At 44.3% G+C, this 17447-nt stretch overlaps 1 protein-coding gene across 9 annotated transcripts in view; it reads left to right on the top strand.

Moving 5' to 3' along the window:
- Positions 1-1136: 1136 nt before the first annotated feature.
- The window catches only part of dnajc6 (DnaJ (Hsp40) homolog, subfamily C, member 6), a 72917-nt gene continuing 56606 nt past the window's right edge, over positions 1137-17447 (top strand). For 5 of the 9 annotated variants that reach the window (XM_029707954.1, XM_029707956.1, XM_029707955.1 and 2 more), the window contains exon 1: positions 8519-8675. In XM_029707954.1, the coding sequence (XP_029563814.1) occupies positions 8663-8675 (13 nt within the window). In that variant the 5' untranslated portion in view covers positions 8519-8662. Of the gene's footprint in view, positions 1461-8518; positions 8676-17447 lie in introns of those variants that run through there. The other 4 variants (XM_029707961.1, XM_029707959.1, XM_029707960.1 and 1 more) reach the window with 2 other exon arrangements.

Raw genomic sequence — 17447 nt, 5'->3', positions numbered from 1 at the left:
TCATACACTGTGTATTACCCCACCACCACACACTTAATGTTTTCTGTCCAGAAGTCATGTTGCTGTCAAAACTCTGGCATTTTCCAAGGAAAATAAACATATTTTCTCAGAATTTCCTTTCAGGTCTTTGACTTCTCAAGGTCAAGTGACACCTCAAGCATGAGGGAGATTAGCAATTGTGCGCCGCCTCATAGGTTCTCCAGGTTGCAACACCACCTGGGATCGAACCCTGGTCTGTAGTGACACCTCAAGCAGCTGTGATGCAGTGCCTTAGACCGCTGCGCCACTTTCTGAAGGCACTGTATAGAAGACTGATGGGTTTCTACTGTGAGTGGTGAGTGGGATTGCCATTGCTAACATATTAGATATGCTATCATAGAACTCTATAGGCATACTGTGGTGATGCAGCATCTGTATGTATCCAGTCCACCATGCATTCTAATGAAGTATAATGTGAGAGAACTCAGAGTTACAGCACCCCCTCCCTTATTTTACCTGCAATGCACAAGGTCCTCTACTCGACAATTAATCCACAGATAAGAGTGTAAACCAAATTCCTTTCGAGTAATCTCTCCTCCATTAGGCTTCTCCTTCTTCGGACTTTATATGGAGGTTGGCAAACAACTTTAGGTTGCATTACCACCAACAATTTGACTGGAGTGTGGACCTCAGTTCACCTTTCAGTCACTCACGTGGGTATATGCTGCTAAAAAACAATGAGGAGATGGGAGAGGCAGGGTTTGCAGCGGGCCAAGCGTCACAAATAGAATCAAGTATATTTTAGTGCCTGGCTATGCAGACTCTCGTTGACACGCGCAAGCAGTGTGGATGCAATGATTGAATAACATGTATGTGTACATTTATTTTTCAACGCTTGGGCACATAACAAGTGGTGTGGTCAGCATGGCAGTCTCATGTAAATGTCAGCACATGTGAGTTAATTTAATTTCCATCTATCCAGTCCCCAAATTCCTACTCAGATTTTGCTTGCCTATGTTTTATTAGTAGACTACAGCAAGATGTGATGCGCTGTGTAGTCAGCATTCTGAGGCGCTAAACTGCGCATTTTTCCAGTATATGGATTTATGTGACATCCGGAACACTTCAGCTCACATGGATAGGCTTCATATTGTTGTTAGATCAGCGAATTGAGGTCGCTGGATTCGTTTCAGTGAAGCTCACATTAAATATAAGGTGATGATATGATGATGTCGTAGTCATTAGTAATTGTAATTTTAGCCAACCGCAGGAGCTGACATTATACACGTCGCCCGTGCACCGCCACCACTTACAGGTTGAGGTACAGAAGGAAGTATCGGTCGTTTGACCTTTGACTGCTCTGGCGGCGAATGACAAATCAAAGGTTGCCATTTCTCAGAGCGCAGCTGGGGTCCCCGCGCGGATCTCAGGAGCTGAGGACGTCGGCGTTCCAGAGATAATGACAGCGAGCGCTCTGAAAGGTATGCGAAACGGGCTGTATTTATTATTATATATTTTTGTTGTTGTTGCATAATTCGTTTTAAACCAGATACGTTTTGTATCAAATGACACTGAAATGATTGTTTCGGAGTAGCATCGTCGTCATGTGTTTCTCCCCGATTAGATTTGAATATTACATAATGATTGTCTTCTCTGCCCCAGGAATTCTGTTGGCTAGATCTGCATAAAGATATTCTGCATATCATGGTTTGGCAATCAGTAGAAGTCTATCTGCGTTTTTACCATAATATTAGACATTTGAATATCCCATAGCATCGATGATGTTTGGTTCTATTCGGTGCAGGTGTTTTGTCAGGTTACAGGCCTATCTTTAGGCGAGGAAATGCGTAACGATGGGAAACAGCCCGGTGCGCTCAGCCTCTCTATGACGTTACATACCCTGTCCTGTTGCTGCTTTAAGCTTTTTTTATGCATTGCTAATAATTATGAGCCAAAAACGTGCACTCATATGAATGGTGAACCCGCCGTAGCCTGAACAACCGACATTCCAAGCGCACTGAATGACAAATATGACCGGGGGATTTTTAGGCATGATCTGAGATTATTAATGACTCACTATTTTAAATGTGGGGAAACCCTAAAATATTTAATATGTGTTTAGCTGATAATTCTCATAGTTTTTAAAGTCACTGACTCATTAAAATGGAAAACTACATGCTAAGTAAAAAAAATAGCTGTCTATGCCGGGGATGATTCATGTTGCTGAATACGCGTTTACTGGCAGTGGCGGGGCAGTTTGAAGAAGACGACGACAATATAGAGAAACCAACTAAATAGGCTACTAATTATTTGCTATCATTCTTAAATGAATTATTTAGCTCAGATTTCAAAGGAAATGGGTTTTGCTGAGGGAAAAATTGTAGGGAAATCCCTTGCATGATCCAGGTGCTGAAGCGATGGCCGGTTCTGGTTTCATATGGTGCCAGTGTCGTGCCGCCTCCTGTCCTGTGCCGCACGGTGGTGTCAGATGATGAGATGCGTGGTTTCCGTTTCACACCAGACTAGTAAAACCGTTATACTGACGACTACATTATATTATCGAAACTAGATACATTCAGGACAACATTTTTCAGTGCAGGTGTTAGTGTAATAGCTTATTAATATGATGTATTGATATTACTTGCCTATAGGCTAATTATGAGCAAATAACCACATGTAGGCTTAACTTGATTTTATTACCCTTTTAAGAGCATATTTCTCTTATGCATACATTTCAACGAAATGGCGTTCAACCAACGTGGAATAGACATCGAATTGACTTCTGTGCCCAGTGGGTTGTGAAATATAGCAATACTATGTTTTATTTTCATTTCATCATGATTCCTTTGATGATGATTGGAAAAATGTTTAGAGATTCTTCATTAGGCTAAGCAAGAATCTATTTAGTTCAAAATGTAACGACAGCTGCATGGACAATAGGCTACACACAGATCAAGTAATTTAGGCTACTGTCTGCCAGTGAACCCTAACCCTAGCCAGCAGATTTTACAGGTCAATAAAGCTTTAACCTGTAGGGATAATCATTAATCCACTGTCCACCCTTAAATATGATGGCAAATCCACCGAATCAAGCAGAAAATATTATTTTAGGTCAGTCAGTTTAGTGAAGATAATGGCTGTATGGCCGGACTGGATTCAAGTAGCCTATTGTTGTCCTCAATATCCATAAGTCTTAAAAATCATGAAGTATAGCAGTTTTTGAAGAGGCGTAGCTGGAAGACTGAAATAACCTTCTGTTTATGAGGCGAAGGTCTAATAAAACATCACAAGGTCTTTGTTAAACTACAACTTCCTTAACCCACGGTGCTTAAACCTCTCCTGTAAAGGAATGCAATGTGGCATTTAAACCTATGTAGTAAGTTAATAAAGGTAGTAGTAGGCTGGGTTATAGAGCTAGATTTTTTTTAATGGCTGTCAATTGTTTTTTATGTAGCAGGCTGACGATAATCTCTCCCTGTTTGTTCATATTTGCTTATCTGTCCATTATTTTAAATTTTTAGTCATTTAGCAGACGCTCTTATCCAGAGCGACGTACAGTAGTGAACGCATACATTTCATACTTTTTTTTTTCTCGTACTGGTCCCCCGTAGGAATCGAACCAACAACCCTGGCGTTGCAAACACCATTCGCTACCAACTGAGCCACACGGGACCATTATTCTGGATTATGTGGAAGTGTAGTTGTCATTGTAGTGTGATTTATTCTGCTTTTTGAACTTGGATCCCAAATAAAGTACAGTGGGCACTCTCATCATCCAAGTGATCCCTTCTTGCATCACACAGTTCTGTGACCATAGACATAAAATTGTACCACCAGTGGTCAAAAGGTCAATGCCAGGACATTACATTGCTTTTGATGCCCAAGTCCAGTCCTCTCAATGAGTGAGGATTGTGACCATTTGTATTGGAGACTGACTGCAGGAGTTGACTTCATGAAGTAGTGCATCTGGGGTAAATGTCTGATGTTGGGAGGTTAGCTTTCAGAGGAAACTAAATCCTACAATAGAGCGGCACTTTGCATCCGGTTATGTCTTGAATAATTTCTCCTTTTGGACATTCCCTTGCCTGCTGTGCTTTCAGTCCAGGGCTCCTGTTGTAAAGGGTTTCCCAGGCCCGGGTTCTGCTTTGAGAAACCATGCAGCCCTTTAGTTGCCAGGGAACTAGGCCAAGGAAGGAAACATGCTGCAAAACGCCAAGTAGCTGTCTTGTGTGCGTCCCAAATCGCAAACCATTCCCTATATGGTGTAATACTTTTGACCAGTGGTAGAAAAAGTACCCATTTGTTATACTTGAGCAAAAGGAAAGATACCATTTAATAGAAAATAACTAAAGTAAAAGTGAAAGTCACCCAGTAAAATACTACTTGAGTAAAATTCTAAAAGTATCTGGTTTTAAATGTACTTAAAGAAGAAGTTTACCCAAAATCCAGAAACTCCCAAGTGATTCCATACATTGAAACTAGTTCAGTGGAGCTTGCCCTCTCCCCCTCTCTCTCCCTGTAGCGCTGTACTTTAACCGCTGCAAAACCGCTGTACTGAAACCGCTGCAAAAACACTGTACTGAAACCGCTGCAAAAACGCTGTATTGAAACCGCTGCAAAAACGCTGTACTGAAACCGCTGCAAAAACGGCTCACGTGACTCATGACATTGCTGGATGCAGGCCTCGCTTTGCTCCTTTGCCAGTGAATTCATGATTCAGAAATCAGCAAAGTGTGGACAAATTCGTTGTTTTATTGAAAGTGTAAATTAGCCAAATTAGCTATTTTGGTCAAAAGTACTATCTGTTTTGAGTCACAAAATGTGTACTTTTCCACCTGAAACATTTTAGGTTTATTTTTTATAATTATTTTATGGAGCCGACTGCTAAAATACAGCTGTTGCTACTGTAAGTCCATGGACTGGATCTGGAGCAGTGCCAAAATACAAATGCGCGTTTGAGAAGAGAAAGCGACAAAGCAAGTGCGCGGAGGTATGTAGCCCAGTCTGACTCTTGAAGTTTGCGGTGTTCTTATTGTGTTATTACCATTGCATCATATAATGTAGACGTATAGGCATAGGTGCTCTACAGGTTAGCATATGTTCCCTATATATTTATGACAGCTGGGGTTGAGAGACAATAGACATTGTGTCACCTTTCTTGGCAGAATAGAATACTCCCCAAACATTGTGATAAATAAACATAGGCTATATAGTGTTTCGGGCTAATATGAAAACATAAACACACTAACAGTCCGGCTCATAGAGGTTGATCATAAGCAATCAATCATTCAATAAAGTAAAGTTGCTACTTACTCGTTAGATAACTGTCCATTTGACCCAGGTGAAACAGGGATGCGTCTCCAATTAGTTTTTTTTATAACATGGGAAAAAAAGGGCCACAAAATCCCCTGGTTGCAAAAGCAAACTAACTGCTCCTCATCATCATTACGTTCCTCCATTTTTGTAGGAATTGTAGTCACATATTTGAATTAACTGCAGCACAAACATTCCTCATTTGCAGCATTGGAGCGCAATTGCCACAACTGCACCACCAGTCTGTGTTGATCCCGGGGATGGGTTGGGGCTGTGGTCCAGCTACTGCCGCAGCACCGGTCTGTGTTGATCCCGGGGATGGGTTGGGGTTGTGGTCCAGCTACTGCCGCAGCACCGGTCTGTGTTGATCCCGGGGATGGGTTGGGGTTGTGGTCCAGCTACTGCCGCAGCACCGGTCTGTGTTGATCCCGGGGATGGGTTGGGGCTGTGGTCCAGCTACTGCCGCAGCACCGGTCTGTGTTGATCCCGGGGATGGGTTGGGGCTGTGGTCCAGCTACTGCCGCAGCACCGGTCTGTGTTGATCCCGGGGATGGGTTGGGGTTGTGGTCCAGCTACTGCCGCAGCACCGGTCTGTGTTGATCCCGGGGATGGGTTGGGGTTGTGGTCCAGCTACTGCCGCAGCACCGGTCTGTGTTGATCCCGGGGATGGGTTGGGGTTGTGGTCCAGCTACTGCCGCAGCACCGGTCTGTGTTGATCCCGGGGATGGGTTGGGGCTGTGGTCCAGCTACTGCCGCAGCACCGGTCTGTGTTGATCCCGGGGATGGGTTGGGGCTGTGGTCCAGCTACTGCCGCAGCACCGGTCTGTGTTGATCCCGGGGATGGGTTGGGGCTGTGGTCCAGCTACTGCCGCAGCACCGGTCTGTGTTGATCCCGGGGATGGGTTGGGGTTGTGGTCCAGCTACTGCCGCAGCACCGGTCTGTGTTGATCCCGAGGATGGGTTGGGGCTGTGGTCCAGCTACTGCCGCAGCACCGGTCTGTGTTGATCCCGGGGATGGGTTGGGGCTGTGGTCCAGCTACTGCCGCAGCACCGGTCTGTGTTGATCCCGGGGATGGGTTGGGGCTGTGGTCCAGCTACTGCCGCAGCACCGGTCTGTGTTGATCCCGGGGATGGGTTGGGGCTGTGGTCCAGCTACTGCCGCAGCACCGGTCTGTGTTGATCCCAGGGATGGGTTGGGGCTGTGGTCCAGTTACTGCTGCAGCTTCGGTGTCTAGAGGGGCTGCGGCCATCTGAAGCTCACTTTGCCTAAATTCTTTGTCTGCATACTCACACTCCAAACAATACAGTTCGACAAGACCATCAGCGCCCCTCAAGTAGTTTTCTTCATCACTCGCGAGTATTTAGTCATCAGACATATTTGTAGGTTGTTGTTTATTTATATAACTAATGTGTAACAATGTCTTCACCTCCGAAAAAACTTGCATCTGTGAATAAGGGCCTAACGTGCAGTTTCTACGCTTTCAATAAAACAATGAATTTGTCCCCACTTCGCAGATTTCTGAATCATGAATTCACTGGTAACAGAGCAGAGTGAGGCCTGCATTCAGCAATATCATGAGTCACGTGACCCATTTTTGCAGCTTTTTCAGTACAGCACTACAGTGAGAGAGAAGGGGGAAAGATGGCAAACTCCACTGAACTAGTTTCAATGTATGGAATCACTTGGGAGTTTCTGGATTTTGGGTAAACTTCTCCTTTAAGTACAGTGGTGGGAAAAGTACTAACTTGTCATACTTGAGTACAAGTAAAAAGTTAAAGTAAATGCTATACATCAAAACTTATTATATTAAGCAAAGCAGACGGCCCAATGTTCTTGTTTTTTTTATTTACGGACAGCAAGGCACACATTCCAACACACAGACATAATTTACAAACACAGTATTTGTGTTTAGTGAGTCCGCCAGATCAGAGGCAGTAGGAATGATTGATAGGTGTGTGAATTGGACGACATTGCTGTCCTGGCTGAGCATTCGAAATGTAACAAGTACATTTGGGTGTCAGGTAAAATGTATGGAGTAAAAGGTACATATTTTCTTTAGGAATGTAGTGAAGTAAAAGTAAAAGTTGTCAACAAATATAAATAGTAAAGTAATGATACCAAAAAAAAAGGACTAGTGATACTTTTAAGTATTTTTGCTTAAGTACTTTACTCCACTGCTTTTGACCAGAGGTCTATGGGCAATATGGTGCCATTTGTGGGATATCTTTTTGTGAGGGCTGGGGGGATTGCCTTTTGTGGGGGCTGGGGGGAGAGTCGAGCTCTTTAGTTATCAACTGACTGAAGTGCTCCCCCCTCCCTGACAAAGCACTATGCTGTCCTACAGTGCTGACTAAAAGACTTCAGCACTTTAATCCCTTTATTATCCTCCTGTGGAGGTGCTATACAGTATAGCCTACAGCTGGCCAATACATGGGTCGAATTAAAGCCCCTTAGCAATGGAGACTGTCGCCTATGTAGATTATAAGAAACTGAAATCAAATCAAATCAAAGTTTATTTGTCACGTGCGCTGAATACAACAGGTTTAGACCTTACAGTGAAATGCTTACTTACAGGCTCTAACCAACAGTGCAATTTTTAAGTGGTTTGTATTGTTAATTTAACCATTATAATTAGTTATGAAGATATCTTGAAGATAACTGTAGGCTGTTAAAATACGTTATTAGAAATAGATATGTGAATATTTTCGTATAGAATAGAATCCTGTGTAGGATATCCAGTGGGCTATCATCACATCAGCCTATTCAACATGAATGTATATTTTCTGACAAATATTACTGCTTTGTAAATAAATAACTATGAATCAGGGAATCAGGCGATCATTTAGTCACCTACTGCCGGAATGGTATTGTCAGGATTGGCTTGGAGCCAGCATAAAGCCGGAAAGGACCCATTAACTCAACCGGGACTGGCAGCCAGAACAACCGTGGATGTTCGGTGTAGTAAATGCGGACCTGATGACAGCGTCCTGCTCTTGATATCCCGGAGAAAAGAAATCAGAGAGAGACGGTGCTGGAACTACTAACACATATCTGGTGGATTATTTCTAAGTATATATCTGAAATTTATCGTCCAGAATATGTGCATTCACGCCATTCAGTAGCTGTTTTTGTCTTTTTTTAATGTAATTCTCAAATCCACGGCGCAGTGCTCATGAGATGAGCCTACTGGGTGGCTATAAGAAAAAGCCATGCAGTTATGATGGCTATGAATCTTTACAGCTGGTCGATAGCAGCGGAGGCTTCAATAACGGAGGAGGGAGACGCAGCGGAATCGGTGGAGGCTTGGTATCAGCAGCAACCCTAGGAGGACCGAAGGCAGGCCCACTGCGGGAGAACGACTGCAGCACCATGGACAGCTCAGGTAAGCGGTGGCTCTCCATGGGAGGCGGTGTGGCTCACGCGCAGCAAGCAAGGCCAAGCTGGGGATAATGCAGATCTGTTGCATGCGAGGCAGAGCACGCCTGTCGCTGTGTGATACTCCCTGAAATATATTTAATTTGAATAAGATCAGTGTAAATAGGTTCAAATAGATTATCTAGACATTTCTGTCTTAATGTTTCCGCGCATTGCATCATGTAATCGTGGTGTCTCCTTATATTGTAGCCTATATTTTTCTGCTTTCATTTTTATTTTGTGTGAGTAGAGCTGATCTCATCATAGCAGTGATCTCATGTTACAGTCTACCAATATTAAGCTACCAATATTTTAATAAAACTTCAATTAATGTAATTGAACATGCACACATTATGATTAGACCATCTACATAGTCCCTATCAATCATCCTGATGTGGTGTAGCCCTAAGACTTGATTAACAGTGACAGTAATAGACAGCTTGACAATAGCTAACATGGCAACAACAAAAAAACACTAACCCAATAATACTCTATCCTTCCTTGTTCCTTTTGAAGAATTGTATGTAGGGAATTTCCTGCATACAGTTGCCTGTATGTCATGTGGCCATTGGAGAGTTAAAAAGCCACAGTTCATTGTCAGTGAGTGAGTGGTAGTGTTGTGAACAGGGATATATCAACCAGGGCCCATATTCACAAAACACATCTTAGCAAAATTTAAGAAGCTTCTTAAGAAAATAAATAAGTTCATAAAGTAGTTGAAGTGCAATTCCTCAATTGCACTCCTCTATCTTAAGATTTAATGATTTTCTTAAGAACTTCCCAAATATCTTTCAAATCTTCTTAAGATGTGTGTTGCTAGGCAACCGTTTTAGCTAGCTATCTAGCTAGCAATGGCAATCATGTTAGCATATTTCTTACTGAGATTACTGTTCTAAAACATGTTATTGGGTTTAAAATAATCAGTACTGAAACTTTCAGAGGAAGTTTGTGAGTCAATTAAACATGTTCTCTCACTGCCCTGAGTTTAAGATAACGGTTTAGCTATCTTGGAATTAACAACTTTTCCAATAAATTTATTTTCAACAATCTAATTTGTGGGCCTTTTCTGTAAGTCTTTAGCTGACACTCTAGGATTCTTAACCTCATTGAGCATTCTGCGCTATGCTCTTGCAGTCATCTTTGCAGGACAGCCACTCCTAGGGAGAGTAGCAACAGTGCTGAACTTTCTCCATTTATGGACAATTGGTCTTACCATGGACTGATGAACATCAAGGCTTTTAGAGATACTTTTGTAACCCTTTCCAGCTTTATGCAAGTCAACAATTCTCAATCTTAGGTCTTCTGAGATCTCTTTTGTTTGAGGCATGGTTCACATCAGGCAATGCTTCTTGTAAATAGCAAACTCACATTTTGTGAGTGTTTTTTATAGGGCAAGGCAGCTCTAACCAACATCTCCAATCTCGTCTCATTGATTGGACTCCGGGTTAGCTGACTCCTGACTCCAATTAGCTTTTGGAGAAGTCATTAGCTTAGAGGTTCACATACTTTTCTCAACCTACACTGTGAATGTTTAAATGATGTATTCAATATAGACAATAAAAATACAATAATTTGTGTGTTATTAGTTTAAGCACACTATGTTTGTCTATTGTTGTGACTTAGATGAAGATCAGATCAGATCAAATTTATGTAGAAATACAGGTAATTCCAAAGGGTTCACATACTTTTTCTTGCCACTGTAAATCTGAGACACTTCATTGAGTATGATATATCACGTGTCGTCTGGTATGTATTCATGTCACGTCCTGGCCAGTATATAAGGATAATTGTTTTGTAGTTTGGTCAGGGCGTGACAGAGGGTATTTGTTTTATGTGGTTCAGGGTGGTGTGTTTGTTCAAAGGGGGTGTTTGATTTAGTATTTCCGGGGTTTTGGTTTATAGTCTATGTTTATGTATTTCTATGTCTAATCTGGTGAGTGTGTTTCTATGTTGGTTAATTGGCTTTGGGACTCTCAGTTGAAGGCAGGTGTTGTCTATCTGCCTTTGATTGAGAGTCCCATATATAAGGGTGTGGTTGTGTTTGTGATTTGGGGGGTGATTGTTCTGTGTTCAGCCCTAGGCTTTGCCAGACTGTTTGTTGGTTGTGCGTTCATTCTCGTGGTTTGTTATTTTGTATTCATTTTGGAAAGTTAATAAATCTCAAAATGTGCATACACGTACCTGCTGCGTTTTGGTCCTCTTTCACCGACGACAACCGTGACAATTCATTTGTGGAAGTCCATCACCCATTTTGTATGATTTGTTAAGAATTTGCTAAAAACGTACAATATGTTACGAATTTGCAAAACGTAAAATATTTTATGAATTTGCAAAAACGTATCAAATGTTACGAATTTTAGCTAGATGGCTAGGTGTGTAACATTAGCTAGCTCGCTAATATTAGCTAGGCTTGGGGTTAGGGTTAGGTTTAGGAGTTCGGTTAAAGTTAGGATTAGGGGAAGGGTTAGCTAAAAGGGTTACGGTTAGGTGAAGAGTTAGCTAACATGCTAAGTAGTTGCAAAGTAGCAAACAAATAGTAAGTAGTTGAAAATTTGCTAAATAGCTAAAATGCTAAGTTGTCCATGATGAAATACGAACTCTCAACCTTTGGGTTGCTAGACGTTTGCATTATACGCCCACCCTCCTTTTGTTTTTGCCTTAAGTAACCATCTGTCTTTTGAAACCATATCAAATGTAACATATACTAAATGGAGTGTCTCAGATTTATGTACAGAATAGTACGAAATGCTCTGAGACCAGGTTGGATATATCCACAGCTCACTGCAGTGCACTGAAAGACCTGGCCTTAGGTACTGGATCTATCTGAGCTGAGGGGACGTGTACGATGTGGAGGGGAGGGGAAAGGAGAGAGAAGGGAGGAGAGGGGAGGAGGGAGAGGGGGACATAGACCTCTGAGATGGCTGAGTGTCAGGTGAGTCTGCCTGCGCTGGCTGGCTGTATGTGGTCTGTATCTCCTTCTCCCTCTGCTTCTCTGTGTGTCTGTGCAGTGTAGCTCAGTAAACATCAGAGCTCTGCAGACTCCCATCTCCATCTGGTCAGTCGTGTTTGGCAGGCAAGCCAGCACACAAGCAGACTGAACGACTGACTGACCAACTGACACAGAGGCAGACACAGAGACAGGTGGATAGACATGTTGCAGCTAAGTAGTAGGTGTTTGGTTAGTGGTTAGGGTCTGAGACTGCATTGGAGGTTTTCCCATTGTCTTCCCACATAGCAGAGTCTATGTTATGAGTAGGTAACACTCTTCGTGGAGAGCTGCAGGTTCTGCAGGATTTTGTTCCAACTAGGCACCACAGCTGACCAACTGAGCTAATTGATCAGTTCAGTGATTGACTAAATTCAACACACCCGGTCTTCCAAGTGATGCGGCACTCCAGGACTGGGGTTGCCTACCCCTGATTTATGTACTGTAAATCTCCAGTGTGTTTGAAAGGGATTGGTGAGACCACCAGGCACCATCAGCGCACCATCAGCTTAGCATCAGAACATGTATATTATGTGAGAAATTTCCCATTGGAAATGCAAACTTCGCCATCTCCCCAACTCCAGGGCAGCGCTCTTACATTAGAGCTGTTTTACTGACATTAAGTGATAAATAGATGGCTGGATGACGTCACTTCAGTCCGCTGTAAATATTTAAGTCTTAAAGGAAAATTGTGCATCATACAGGGATAATTTCTGTATTTGGAAGTTACATATCTTGGAAACTTGATTACTGACAAGCAAAACATTTTGGGACTATGTCAACAATGGACTAATGAAACAAATGGCAAAATATAGTTTTTGGGTGGAGTTTAGTATTGTGCATATCTGCTGCTATATCAATCATGTTTTGTGGGTGTCTATCTCCCACATAGTCACTATTGATGTCAAGCTGCCTGTCCCTTCCAGACAGATTAATCATAGACTCTTGTCTTATCAGCAGCATCTATAATAAAGAGCTTAGAGCCTGTTTGTTGGGAAAGTTCCTGTTCCTGTTTGATCCACAACAGAGGCCCACATGTCACTACTGCAGTACACAGGTCTGTCTGTGTCTGTCTGTCTGTCTGTCTGTGTCTCTCTGTGTCTGTCTGTGTCTCTCGCTGTCTCTCGCTGTCTCTCTCTGTCTCGCTCTGTCTGTCCTATTCACCCTGCACCGGATAGAAGGTATAAAGGATGAAGGTTGGGGCTGTTGAAGGAGAGAGAGAGGCACATTGAGACTGTGTCTGTATTGATCTCTCTGACCGGGGCCAAATCTCTTTCTGGGCCAGCGGCTCTCTGACTGGGCCTTTCTCTCACATCAGAGGTGCCTGACTGGAGCAGGGAGGATGGAAGGATGAACAGGAGGAGAGTGAGAGGGGGGGCGTTTTGGTCGGAGTTCAGAGAGCAGTAACCAACTCTAAGGGATGGCTGTGGAGGAGGCTTTGAAGTGTTCCTCTAGCATTAAAAGAGGGACAAGCTGACTGGTTAAATAGTCTGAAGGAGGATGCTAAGTAATGCCCAAGAAGTACAATGAGTCTTAAAGCAACTGTCCAGTGAAAACTTCACTTTTAAAAGTTCATATTCTGTTAACTCATACCCAAATAATGTTGTTGACTCGTATTTGTGGCCAGCGCATAAGTTGGAGAAAAAACACTTAAAAAACCCTACAAACTTGTATCTCAAATAGACTGTTTAAAAAATGTTTGCTATTTCCTGCATATATCCTGCCTCATTGCCTGAGCTGACCAATCAGCAGTCTATTCGCATGAATATTTTTAATGACCAGATTACACCCACACCATTCTGTTGTTGGGTATGCCCACACCATTCCAACACAGAAAAGCTGCTTTTAACATATTTAATAAACATTTTCGAAGGAAAAGTCTTTCACTCATTTTATAATTACACTACATTACCAAAAGTATGTGGACACCTGCTTGTCAAACATATCATTCCAAAATCATGGGCATTAATATGGAGTTAGATCCCCCTTTGCTGCTATAACAGCCTCAACTCTTCTAGGAAGGCTTTCCACTAGATGTTGGAACATTGCTGCGGGTACTTGCTTCCATTCAGCCACAAAAGCATTACTGAGGTCGGGCACTGATGTTGGGCGATTAGACCTGGCTCGCAGTCGGTGTTGCAATTCATCCAAAAGGTGTTCGATGGGGTTGAGGTCAGAGCTCTGTGCTGGCCAGTCAAGTTCTTCCACACTGATCTCGACAAACCATTTTTGTGTGGGTCTAGCTTTGTGCACGGGGGCATTGTCATGCTGAAACAGGAAAGGACCTTCCCCAAACTGTTGCCACAAAGTTGGAAGCGCAGAATCGTCTTGAATGGGTTTCCATGGCCGAGCTGCCGCACACAAGCCTAAGCTCACCATGCGCAATGCCAAGCATCGGCTGGAGTGGTGTAATGGTTTTCCGCCATTGGACTCTCGAGCAGTGGAAATGCGTTCCCTGGAATGATGAATCACGCTTCACCATCTGGCCAACGAATCTGGGTTTGGTGGATAACAGGAGAATGCTACCTGCCCAATATAAGATGGTGCCGACAGACATGGAAGCCCTTCTAGCTCCTAAGCAACTTTGCAGTATTTTGTTTTTTTGTATGTTATATCTTACATTATTAGCCCACAATGTTTTTTTTGTGTAATTACATACAGACGGAAAGAAATCTTGGATATCAGAGCGGCGGTAACTCACCAGCATTATGACCAGGAATACGACTTTCCCGAATTGCATCCTTTGTTCGTACCCCCCAGGGCAACTGAACTTATCCCAGAGGCTGCTCCAAGATGCTGCCGGCGGAGAAGAGGTATTCAGAATGGACTTCTAGTCTGACTCAGGAGACGTGCACACCATCCACCGCTTCCGAGGATATTACTCACGGACACAGTGAATGAGTTCATCAGGAAGTGTATAGGGGATGTTGTTCGCACTGTGACTATTAAAACCTACCCAAACCAGATAGACGGTACAGTTGAAGTAGACGTACAGTTGAAGTTGGAAGTTTACATACACTTAGGTTGGAGTCACTAAAACTTGTTTTTCAACCACTCCACAAATTTCTTGTTAACAAACTATAGTTTTGGCAAGTCAGTTAGGACATCTACTTTGTGCATGATACAAGTAATTTTTCCAACAATTGCTTACAGACAGATTATTTCACTTATAAATTCACTGTATCACAATTTCAGTGGGTCAGAAGTCTACATACACTAAGTTGACTGTGCCTTTAAACAGTTTGGAAAATTCCATAAAATGATGTCATGGCTTAAGAAGCTTCTGATAGGCTATCTGACATAATTTGAGTCAATTGGAGGTGTACTTGTGGATGTATTTCAAGGCCTACCTTCAAACTCAGTGCCTCTTTGCTTGACATCATGGGAAAATCAAAAGAAATCAGCCAAAAAATTGAAGACCTCCACAAGTCTGGTTAATCCTTGGGAGCAATTTCCAAATGCCTGAAGGTACCACGTTCATCTGTACAAACAATAGTATGCAAGTATAAACACCATGGGACCACGCAGCCATCATACCGCTCAGGAAGGAGACGCGTTCTGTCTCCTAGAGATGAATGTACTTTGGTGCGAAAAGTGCAAATCAATCCCAGAGCAACAGCAATGGACCTTGTGAAGATGCTGGAGGAAACAGGTACAAAAGCATATATATCCACAGTAAAATTAGTCCTATAATCGACATAACCTGAAAGGCCGCTCAGCAAGGAAGAAGCCACTGCTCCAAAACCACCATAAAAAAGCCAGACTACGGTTTGCAACTGCACATGGGGACAAAGATCGTGCTTTTTGGAGAAATGACCTCTGGTCTGATGAAACAAAAATAGAATTGTTTGGCCATAATGACCATTGTTATGTTTGGAGGAAAAAGGGGGAGCGTCAGGCGGTGGGTGTAGCTGCTACATGAAGTCAGGTGCAGGAGAGCAGAGATGAGTGAACAATGCACTTTACATAAGAAATAGCGCACAGTACACATACCAATGTGCAAACAATACCCCTCCCACTCCACGAGGTACTGAAGGCCCCTTGCCCGATGCCTCGAGTCCAGTATAGATCGAACTGAATACGCCGGTGCCCCCTCGATGTCCAGAGGGGGCGGAGGAACCTCCCGCACCTCAGACTCCTGGAGCGGACCAGCCACCACCGGCCTGAGGAGAGACACATGGAACGAGGGGTTAATACGGTAATCGGGGGGAAGTTGTAACCTGTAACTCAACTCGTTCAGGCGGAGGGGCAGGTTTTGGGTCGAGAGCCAGACCCGGTCCCCTGGTGCGAACACCGGGGCCTCACTGCGGTGACGGTCTGCGCTGGATTTCTGGCACAGCATGGCCCGCTGAAGGTGAACATGAGCAGCGTCCCATGTCTCCTCCGCGCGCCTGAACCAGTCGTCCACCGCAGGACTTGATGTACAGGTCATGCTCCAACAATCGTCCAAGCACCCTGCGCACCAGGGACACATGCTTGGCGCGTGTAACGGAGTATATCAGAATGTCACCAATATACACCACTACACCCTGCCCATGCAGGTCCCTGAAAATCTCGTCTACAAAGGCTTGGAAAACTGATGGAGCATTCATCAACCTGTACGGCATGACGAGGTACTCATAATGCCCTGAGGTGGTACTGAACGCCGTCTTCCACTCATCAGACCTCCCTCCTTCTTCTTCACAAAAAATAAACTCGAGGAGGCGGGTGAAGTGGAAGACCGAATGTACCCCTGACGCGGGGATTCAGAGACATATGTCTCGATAGCCGCCGTCTCCGCTTGTGACAGGGGATACACATGACTCCTGGGAAGTGCGGCGTCTACCAGTAGATTTATCACACAATCCCCCTGTCGATGGGGTGGTAAATGAGTCGCCTTCTTCTTACAGAAGGCGAGAGCCAAATCGGCATATTCAGGGGGAATGCACACGGTGGAGACCTGGTCTAGACTTTCCACCGTAGTAGCACCAACTGAAACCCCTTAACACCTCCCCGAGCACTCTCGTGACCACCCCGTGAGGGCCCTCCGTTGCCACGAAACAGTGGGATCATGACAGACTAACCAGGGTAGGCCTAGCACCACGGGAAATGCAGGAGAATCAATAAGGAAGAGACTGATTCTCTCCTTATGACCCTCCTGCGTCACCATGCCCAGGGGCGTGGTGACCTCTCTAATCAACCCGGACCCTAATGGTCTACTGTCTTGGGCGTGAACTGGGAAGGGCATATCCACAGGAACACTGGGGATTCCTAATTTATGGGCAAATGATCTGTCAATGAAATTCCCAGCTGCGCCTGAATCGACGTGCGGTTTATGCTGGGAATGTGGGGAAAACTCAGGAAAAGTAATGTTCAAAAACATGTGGGCAACAGAGAGCTCTGGGTGAGCATGTTGCCGGCTCACCTGGGGTGACGCGAGAGTGCCCTGCCTGCTGCCTCGACTCCCAGAGGAACCTCCCCAGCACCGACCGGCAGTGTGCCCACTGCGGCCACTGATGGTGCATGAAACGGAACCTCCTCCAGTCTCCCTAACTGCAGCACCTCCCAGCTCTATGGGCGTCGGAGCGGTGGTGCTGGGGGATGGAACCGACAGACCCCGATCTGGACGTCCGCGGGCAGCAAGAAGGTTATCCAACCGAATGGACAGGTCCACTAGCTGGTCGAAAGTGAGGGTGGTGTCCCTGCAGGCCAACTCCAGACGGACGTCCTCGCGCAAACTGCAACGATAGTGGTCGATCAGGGCCCTGTCGTTCC

Source organism: Salmo trutta, chromosome 22 (assembly GCF_901001165.1).
Source record: "Salmo trutta chromosome 22, fSalTru1.1, whole genome shotgun sequence".
Lineage (NCBI taxonomy): Eukaryota > Metazoa > Chordata > Actinopteri > Salmoniformes > Salmonidae > Salmo > Salmo trutta.
Note: the sequence above shows the minus strand (reverse complement) of the source record. Positions and strands in the feature narration are given on the sequence as shown.